At 47.8% G+C, this 10275-nt stretch overlaps 1 protein-coding gene across 5 annotated transcripts in view; it reads right to left on the bottom strand.

Moving 5' to 3' along the window:
* Window positions 1-3641: 3641 nt before the first annotated feature.
* The window catches only part of FYN (FYN proto-oncogene, Src family tyrosine kinase), a 186300-nt gene continuing 179666 nt past the window's right edge, over window positions 3642-10275 (bottom strand). For all 5 annotated transcript variants that reach the window (XM_015561624.1, XM_006760167.2, XM_006760173.2 and 2 more), the window contains one exon: window positions 3642-5107. In XM_015561624.1, the coding sequence (XP_015417110.1) occupies window positions 4899-5107 (209 nt within the window). In that variant the 3' untranslated portion in view covers window positions 3642-4898. The remainder of the gene's footprint in view (window positions 5108-10275) is intronic.

Raw genomic sequence — 10275 nt, 5'->3', positions numbered from 1 at the left:
TTTTCACGTTGGCAATAACATGCCATGAACAGCATCTTCACCGTACTTCTCGAGCAGGGCCCAGGTCTCTGGTCACGCAGAGGTGTGCAGGCACACGGCAGGCCACAGGCTGGTTAATGCCGCACAGCCTGGAGGTCTGGGACAATAACTTCATGTGAAGACAAAGATGGATATCTTAGGAGTAGATGATCCATCCAATGTTCATAAAATTACTACGTTAGAATGAGACCTGAAGGCCCCAGGTCTCAGGGGTACACGTGTATTCCCATTGGTGTTAGGGTGATTTCTGGGAAAGGTTTGGGAAACACTAATGGTATTCACTTCAGGCTCCAGACTGGGCCTTCCCATCACGTATTGCCTCTTCAGACTGGTGACCACACATGGAGAACAGTGAGAACCGGCAGGGCTAGTGCCTCGGCAGCTCACGGCGAGTCCAGGTGGGCTCCGCAGATTCTTAGTGTGTCACTCCCAGGCCAACCATTCACCCTGTCGGACGGCATCCTCCTTCTAGCCATCCATCCATCCAGTAATGTCTACCATCGGCTCATCACTGCTCGAGGTGCAGGGAGAATAGTGAACGAGTTAGGCAGTTTGTTCTCAAGAGCTCACAATCTGGCAGGGAAAATGCACGAAAAGAAGAGTCGTGTTATTAAATAAGTGATTAGAAGAGGAGTAACTATTCTGGGAAAGAAGCGTAGTGATCTGGATGCTGGGGGAGCTGTTGTTTGTCCCTGATCACATTCTCCTTGGAAGAGTCTCTACTGGAAAACCATTTATTCTTATTGTCATTCCTCAAAATTAATTTCAGAATAAAGGTTATACCCCCCTCTCTCCACCTAAGGGATTCTGAATATTTTGTATGTTTGGAAGGAATGAGGTACAATTTAGAAATGTATTCAAAAACAACTTCTGGGAATGCAGGTATATATAAATGATGAAGGTCCATTTGATATTTCAAAGATATTAAAGGTACTAATTTTTAATTATTTTCTCTGCAGTTGTAATCTATTTTTGATCAATGAATAAGACAAACATAATATTGGTAGCTGCTTTAGTAAATCTGTACCCCACAATATCATTTTTAGAATAAAAACTTGGGAATGTCAAAGAAATGTTCCTTTTTATTCAGACCCTCAGAGCCAGGCACTGCTCTGCTCTCTGCAGAGACCACACGTCCCCTCACTGTTATTGAGTTCATTGCTGACTGTTAACTGACCCATACACACCTAAGTGAAAGAAGTGCATGTCTATCATTTTACCTTTTTTCCAGGCCCAGAGATTTCCCTGCTGTGCTTTCTCCTGCTTCCCTCATCTATCAACAATGAATTTCATGAAATCAGCCCCCCACGTCAATCTATTCCCCTCCTCCCCTCTGTCTCCCTGCCTTTCAGCAAATATTTTGGGAAGTCAAATTGAACTCCAATAATATACAATGGTAAAAAAGTCAACAAAAATCACGTAGACCTATTAAAGTAACTTTCAGGAACACACACCGACCAAACACCATTTTATCCACTACAGCTCCTTAGCAAATGCCGATTCTGTGAAGCCAGGTTCTGGTCCCGAACCAGGACCAAAGGACGGTGACACCGCTCACACAGGGGCTTCAGCGGAATTCTCCCCTGCACAGGGCTGGGACCTTGCCTTCTCTCAAGACTCACGAAGGAACCCTTCCACGGAATACCACAGAGACCCTAAGTCCCGTAGGAAACTTCAGACAAAATTCTGTAGCTCCGGTGCTACTGGAACAGCCCTCCGGTGCCAAGATTCAGACACAGGAGGGTTCCCGTCTCTCATGCGGACCCTCTGGCGCCTGCCAGGAAGTCTTCAGTCGTGTGGCTGTCTCTGAGGGACGAGGAACACCCTTCACTTTTCTGTGGACCTGCCTGGGTCTCCACCCACCTTTCTTTGCCGTGACCACAGCAGAGCCAAACGCCCCTTGCTTGGGTCTATACCCTGATCCCTAGCAAACACAGGGAGGCCCTGCTGCTCTGGGCTCCCTGGCCTCGCAGCCCAGCAGCACCCCCAGGACAGCGTGAGGGGCGAGGGCCACAGGGAGCCGGCTGAGCAGGGACCGTTTTGGGCTTTGTCAAGCTGCTTCTCCAGTGGGCTATGTGATCTTCATAAAGCCCACTCACCGCTACGGTACCTTTCAAGGTACATTTCTTTCTTAACGAGAGAGATTCCTGGTCAGAGAATGCAACTTCCTCACCCCAGACTTCTAGGACTTGTGAGGAAGGGCGGCTTCCCAGGGCTGTGGGGACCCCGGGAGGGAGTGTCATTGCTGGGCTGGGCTACCTCAGGGCTAGCTCCTGACAGCACATCGGCTTCTTGCAAGGAAACGCCTGAAACGCCTCTGATTTCTCCATCTTTATCGCTGCTCTCATACTTTCATCCTGGGGTCCCGCCCTGTGTTTCAGAACAGCTCCAGCCTGGCGTTTGGGAAGCGTGCCCTCAAGTTAACCCGAGGCCTTAGTTTTGATTTATCGGAGAGAATCCACAAGGAACTCAACTGATGAATTAAAGGCTGTGCTTTGGTTTGAAGACTTTTTTTTCTTAAAGAATCTCTGTTTCGAACAGGTTGTTATGACTTCTTCGGGTTTTTTTGAATGACCGAGTCAAAAAACATAAACAAAAATCCTTCAGAGAATATTTGCAAATTATCCAAACTGGTGAGAAGGGAAGACTAAAAACAAAGTTATCTTTACAAATATCTAGAACATGTTAATAAATCGCCCAGTGGTAATAACTGGATTAATACCAAAACAATACCATACAGACTTGATTCGCCAGAAAATCCCTTTGTGTGACTTAGAACAAAATGTTGGAGACCCTTTCTAAACACAAAGGTTATTCCTGCAAGAAAACGGTCCCCCTTGTGTGATTCCACATCACACCCGTGACCCTAACGCACAGGGTCTCAGACCTTGTAGGAAACTACAGCAAGTCTCATCCAGCCCCTCATTTCTATAGACAGGGCCTGGAGGTGAGAGAAGCCAGGTTGCTGTTCAACACAGCTGAGCGTGTGCAAAGCCAGGCCTGGACAGCTAGCCTGTCTGCTCACTGCCCCTCCAGGCATGCCAGCCTATGTCCCTGCTTAGCAACTTCATTACAGAGGTGGAGGGACGCTGGGAAATACATATACTGACTCCATGACAAGGATGATTCTCCTGTTAATTGCTTCATTCTCCTGGTAATTGTCTCTTTCCCCTACATGTGGGACACAGAAAATTCCAGTTAAAGAAAATGTCTGATAAATTAAAATGTTTAGGTATGCCTAGTCATACTTTAACATTCCTTTGAATTAGCTAGACAATAGCCTAGCTTTTCTGGGGAAGAAAAGAAAAAAAACCCTCCAGGTGTCTCGAATGTTCCTGTCGTTTGGAAATCACTGCACAATGGTTACATTCCCCAGGTGGCTCCTCACCACCTGGCGTGGAACAGATATGTCACCACCAGAGTCCCTTCCATGTTTAAACAAATGAACAAAAAAAAATTCAAATGTAAAATGCTCTCTTTTTAATTACTAAATTAAGAAAGTTAAACAATTTAAAAATGCAAAGTCACAAATAAATCATAACAAAAAAGGAATTAAGACTTCAGAGTTGCTACTCAGTATTAAAAACTCAATAGAAATAGGCTTTTTTGATTTGTTGTTGTTAAACATGTAATTCAAGGTTGGTACAAACAGCAACTAAAAATGTAATACTTTTTTGTGTGCATCCCCATGAAATGTCAAGTAGTGCATAGTTATTCCACTGGAGAACTCTCGGACACACAGAAAGTCATTTCATTAGCAGTACAGGACATTGAAACACTTAGTTTACAATGGGAAATGCACAGCCCCCACCCTCACCTTCCTGGAAGTTTTAGTTGCATGAGAAAGTTTAGCAGGTTGCCATGACTACAATGCTATGGGTTTTAGACCATTTAAATGTGGTTACAAGATTTATTAAATAAAAAAAGTTTGAAACATTTCAGCATTCATATTTTTATACAAGAAGTTTGCGTGGTATCCATCTTCCAGTTCCCTTCGTAGTAGTTTGGCCGTTGGTTGGCTTAAATATGCCCACTTTTAAGTTTCAAGAACAAATCGCAGTAAGTCGAAGCAAATATTGGAAACAGGCTTTATGAATTCAGCTTGGGGGCTACTGAAAAGAGTCAACCTAACAGCCATCTGTAGGTATAGTCATGAATCAAAAAAGTGCAATCCAAATTAAAAAAAAAAAAATTCATGCTTTGAAAAAGCCAAAAATGAGGCCACTGGTTTTTCAGAATAACATCAGTGCTTTTCTACTGATTTTGCAGTAAAATCCTCACTCTGGGTCCTGAAGCTTGTGGTCCAGGTTGGCCATGGTCTCCACGTTAGCACCCACATGGTGTATGTACAGGGACATATATATTATATGTATTCATATTTGTAAAAAAGGGAAAAAAAACAAACACCTTGTCCTGATTGGTTTTTGTTAAAACATGAAAAAAAATTTTATTGTTTTAGACAAAGAGGCCACTTTTGGAAAATAATACTTTTTTTTAGTTGAATCAGGTGAAGACAGTTAAAATCACATAGGATCTGCATTTTTAAAAAAGGAAAGCACTGGGATTGTTGGCACTGGAGTAACTATTTACACTGAACAGAGGTTTGGCCTTTTACGTAACATCGATACAATGCATTTTCCAAAGTCTGAGAAATAACAAGGTCTGTCTCGTATGCTTCACAGAGGAGGTTCGGATTTGGGGACACGTGTCATTAATGAGGGCCATGGAAGTTCGTCAGCTTCAGAGTCACATGCAATCTGATCCTGGACGGTTCTGGCTGCCCCAGCAGCTGGCTATGGATGGAAAGCTAATGGGGAGGGGCGGAGCCTCTGGGACTGGCCTCTCTGCTGACCCCTATCTCACAGGTTTTCGCCCGGCTGATACTGGGGCTCTGTGGCCGTGAAGTAGTCTTCCAGGAAGCCCTGTAAGTACTCGAAAGTGGGCCGTTCTTCGGGGTCCTTTTTCCAGCAGTGGATCATGAGCTCGTGCAGAGAGATGGGGCAGTCCTGCGGGCAGGGCATCCTGTAGCCGCGCTCCACCTGCTCCAGCACCTCCCGGTTGTTCATGCCTGCAAAGACAGGGGCAGTGAGCGCGGGCACCTGTGGGCCCCAGCCCTGCCCCTCCCCCTTTTGCTGTTTTGAGCCGGCACGTGAAACCGTGCCGAGGTCCCCACCTCACGCAGGGGGGGGACCCTGCCTTTAACCGGACAGCACAGCACTCAGAAATAAAAAAGGAACGAACTACTCGTACACACAAAAACCCAGATGATGAACCTCATAAGTGTTATAAGTGAAAGAAGCCAGACACAAAAGGTAACATACCGTATGATCTCATTTCTATGAAATTCTAGAAAAGGCAAACCTGCAGTGATAGAAAGCAGATCAGTGATTGCCAGGAGGAGGGGCAGGGAGTGCCTGCAGAGGGGCCCTGGGTGAGCTGAGGGGTGATGGAAATGCTCTCCATCAGGGCTCAGCAAACTAGTCCTGTAAAGGCCAGAGAGTAAATCAGGCTTTGTGGTGTGTGTGTGTGTGTGTGTGTGTGTGTGTGTGTGTGTGTGTGTGTATTTAACTCTTTAAAAATGTACATTAAAAAAAAAAGAGTGGAGCTGTATTTGGTCCCCAGACAGCACTTGCCCTATAACCTATATATGGTGGTGTGACTGCTTATGTTTGTCAAACTAACTGTATTCTTAAAATTGTTGAATTCTATTGTATGTAAAACTGCATTCCAATCAAGATGACAAAGAAATATGGATGAAGCAGACCAAAAAAAAAAAAAAAAAGCCCATGGAATGAAAACACACTGTTTCTTGTGTATAGCATCTATAAGCTCCATTTACGAAGTTCACAAATTAGCTTTCCTCCTGCCTGGGCAAGCATTGGTGCCCCATTGTCCGAGATCTGCCATCATGCCACACTGGGTACTGTCTGACCCAGTGACCCTGGGGTTTAGTGATGCTGACGGGGAGACAGGGTGTCTCCAGGGCCAGTGTTTCCCTATTACCTCGGACAGGCCATCTATCATTTGAGACCTCTGTGACCCTCTGGGTTGCTGCCTCGGGGAACACCAGGCTGCCCAGCGCTCGCAGGAGGCTTCGGAGAGACCGCTGACTCTCTGGGGAAGCAGCCCCCCTGCCTTCTCGACAGAATAGGAAATATCACACTTGGGGTGAGGCGAATGCCCTGACCCCGTTCCCAATCACCGCCAGGCACCGTTCTCTCGTTTTCCTTCCCTTTGTGTCGTATCATGTTCTGCCATCGCCTGCCAAACCCTTGTATGTTTTGACTGCTCCTTGGCCCTGAGCCTGTAATCTGGACTCCTCCCCAACTTTTGACCCTGATAACTGACAAAAGCAAGAACTGAATTTTAAGCCATACAGCAACTTAGATTTCTTCCCTGTCTCTCAGGGGCATAACCATCAGGACAGAGTGTGTGCATGCAGCAGCTCCCTTAATTCTGGAGGGGCTGGCAGCCCTCAGCGGGGCCCTGAGCCTGTCCAGAGGAGCTAAGCCTTTGCACAGCCCTGCCTCCCTGTGGAGGCGACACCCAGACTTCGGGATCTGTTGCCAATTCCCTTTGTTTTGTTGTTACTGTTGGAGCTGGTTTATCCTGGCTCCTGTGGCTGCCAACCACAGCCCCGTCAGTCACATGCTTGTCCAATGCTTTTAGGGTGCTTTCTTATTCGGCCACTCCAATTTCTTGAGGTGATAAAATCCACATGTTATTTCCACTGTACTGAAGTAGGCCTTCACTTTAATTATTGTAACATAACCTCCCTCACATTTCGGGGTGACCTTTACTTTAGTGAGAGAGGTTCTGTGAATGAGTCTGGGTACCCCGTCTCCACATCCTGCCAGACTTCACAGATGCCCCCTTTTGTTGGATGTTTGGTCAGCTCAGTGGCTAAATAGCATAATTAGCTCCAATTGCTGAAATTCACTTGGAAACTCAGATGGGGCGGGGAGCTGGAGCAAGGGGAGGAGCCTGGAGCGGCAGGGTGCAGGGCCAGCATTTCCTTACCCACAACTCACAAACCCAGCCGGCTCTGGAAACCCAAGGTTCTGGTAACTAACTCACTTGGCAGCAAAACTGATCTGAACTGACTTCATTGGGACATAAAACCTGGCCTGATAGGAGGCTGTTTAGTGCTTTTCTGTATTCACAGGTATTGCTGCAGAAGGAAGGATGTTTGAATACAGAGTGCTGCCTGGACTCTCGTAGGGTGTTATATAATGTATGGTCTGCGCACTGTATGGGCTTTAAAAAAGTCTCATTCTGGAAGCACATCCGGTCCCAAGGGTTTCTGCTGGGAAGTCCTGGCAGGAGTGACAGCAGCCTGGAAAGGTTAGGAAGAGAGCGTAATGGCATATCTGGACTGGCATTCTCCAAAGCGTTTCCTCTGTCTGTCAGTACCATCCTTGGTTTCACAGTATCTCAGAAGCCACATGGCCTGACCTGCAGAAGTCGCCCTGTCCCACCCTTGCCAGGAGCCGGAGGGAGTGGAGGAAAGACCAGCAGAAGGTGAACCTCCGAGGCCTGACAGGCCTTCTGAAGGTAGTTACAACCCCGCCCCTCCCCACCCCCACGCCTCCTAGTGCTGTATTCTGGCACTGAGACCGTCCAGCATGGCACCACTGAGTTTAATTGGTCATTCAATTGCTCTGCGGAGCTTATGTCAGTCAATGTTTCATTTCATTAACAATAACACTGCTGAAAGAGAAATATTTCATGTATTTTTTAAAAACTCTAAATTCAATCCCCACCAACAGAAAGTTTAATTGATCACTTGGATCAGGCCTATTTTTCCAGTGCTCGGTCTAACCCTGGGACACAGTACACACAGCAACTTGACCCTCAGCATGGAGCATCTCCTGAGGCAGCCTGCTCCCTGGGGATGTGGCCAGGGGACGGAGCAGTAACCTGTCAGGACGCTGCCGGCCCCACACTGCCAGCTCCGGGGCACACTCCTCCTGCTTCTCCTTCTCTCCTTTCTCTTCTCGTGCCTTCTCTCCATAGGCCTCGCAAAGCAGAGAGCATACATCACCAGTTCCATGCACTGGGCCAAACAGAGACCCACTAATGGCAGCTTTGCCAAAGAAGTGGGGATGAGACAATGTACTTGGCTGACAATGGAGATCTGATTGGGGCCGGCTCATTTCCAACCATCCCCCAGGCAGCACCCACACGGCTGACCTGCGGCCCTGGCACCTCCACTGCAGGCCTTTGCAACAGTAACTGCACAACCACGGGATGGCCACTTAGAAGGCTTAGGCTAGCTGCTACTGGACAAACAATAGCCAGTTTAAGTGGACTGTGTTCATATTTAAAACACAGCATGAAAATACAGCTATAGAACTTTGAAATATTTATTTCAAGAATTTTTTTTAGGCAAAATGGATTTTACTCTGCATACTACTTTAAGGTGAGCGTATTTCATTTTCCTGCTTTAGATGGTTTCATATTTTTGTTACAGAGAGAACTGTTATTTCTCCTCTTAGCCACTTTTCCTGAGACGTTGGCTTTGCTGGTACCTGGAGTGAAGGGCAGGGCCTGGGAAGGAATGTGCAGGGGCTCTAGTGCCGGGCGGTCAGAGCCGGCGGGACACAGGGACACAGGAGAAAAGCGTCCTTTCATTGCACTTTTCTAAGTGACAAAGCGGACAGGGAGGGAGGAGGGTACTTGGGGATGATTTTCTTTTTTTTTGCCTTTTTCAGTGGGAAGAATGCCAGGGGAGAAATAGAAAAGATAGAACCTTTAAAACATGGTGTGTGGGTGCACTTTTGGGACACACTCATCAGTAGTGGGGGTCTCCAGGTTCCCGAGTGGGAGCTGCGACAGAGACCACTGCTCAGCAGGGGGGTGGTCTCCGCCAGCCCCTGGTGCTGACCATGGTAGGTGCCATATTCACAAAGTGTGTCCAGGTTCCCATCCTCCATGTCCATCAGAGAAGGGGCGAGGGCCTGGCTGCCAGCAGCACAGACCCCCTGCCCCTTCCCCCAACACTGCCCGCCTGGGCCCCACTGTGGCACCTGGCCTCCTGCTGCACGCTGGAGTCAGCCAGGAGAGTGGGCCAACTGTGCCGGGGCCACTTCCCTGTCCCTTTTCCCCACATTCCCCGGGGCCTCCTGTCACCATGGATGTTGTTAGGCCTTCAAACATGGACTGATGGCATCATTTCCCCTTGGGCTGCCCAAAACACTGCAGCCGACTCTCCAGCCAAGTGGACTGTGCTCACTTCCCGCCATTATGATTCTATTATCCCTTCTAAATCCTGTCCTGGCTTCCTCTTGGTTTCCGACTGCATGTTGTTTCCAACTCTCACTTTCCAACCCTTCCTGCGTTCTGGTTGCCAGCAGGGTCTGTTTCCACGGGTGTGTGTTTCTTTCCCTTCTTTCCTTTTGGTTTATCCCCCTTTTAAATTTCCCTATTCCTCCTCATTGAGCTACATAGGAACTCCATAGTGCCTCCTCCTCTTCCTTTTAGATTCTTTAGGGAAGAAAACCCCTCATTTTCATGGGCAGAGCCACTTCGCTACTTCCAACTGCATCTCTCACTAGGTGACTTGACCTCCCTGGCCTCAGTTTCTCCATCTGTCAACAAAACACCTCAACATTCACTGTGCCTTCAGCTGTTCGGAAAAAATATCTCATATGAAAGAGGAATGTTTTGCTTTACACTTTCCCTTTTTGTGCAGTTTCCTGATATGGGTCTTGGAGGGGCCGCCTCCGCACAGTCTGGGACCTTGAAGTGTTATCTGTTCAAATTTGCACTTGGATGTGACTGTGGACTGCAAGAGCCTGGACCGCTGTGCCATACAAATACCTGAGTGCGGCGACAATGGGAATGACGTTCAGGCTATCAGACACCCAGGTCACATCTGAAAACTGAGCTCCGCATTCCGCGGAGATGACCTACTGAGCACAGGCTTCCGTCAGAGGCTGCCTGGCTTTGCGGCACGACCCTGTGGAAGGCCCTCTGTCTGCTGTCTGTTGAGCCTGCCGTGTGGGGCCGGGAGGGAGGAAGCAGGACTAAGGCTGTGTTGCTTGCTCAGCACGAGCACCTGCTAGCACATCACTGTAGCTCCGGTTGTCATATGGGGTAACAAGCAGGGTTCCAAGTTAGGTTTTGGTGTTGGACCAAAGTACACATTTTGGGCAGACAGATGCTGATCAAAGAATGGAGATGACAATAAAGGAGTGACCCTGAGAAGGCACATGCCGACAAGCTTTGCTTCTC

This window comes from Myotis davidii, unplaced genomic scaffold, assembly GCF_000327345.1.
Source record: "Myotis davidii unplaced genomic scaffold, ASM32734v1 scaffold196, whole genome shotgun sequence".
Classification (NCBI taxonomy): Eukaryota; Metazoa; Chordata; class Mammalia; order Chiroptera; family Vespertilionidae; genus Myotis; species Myotis davidii.
The sequence above is the reverse complement of the archived record's forward strand: the minus strand, read 5'-3'. Positions and strand labels throughout refer to the sequence as shown.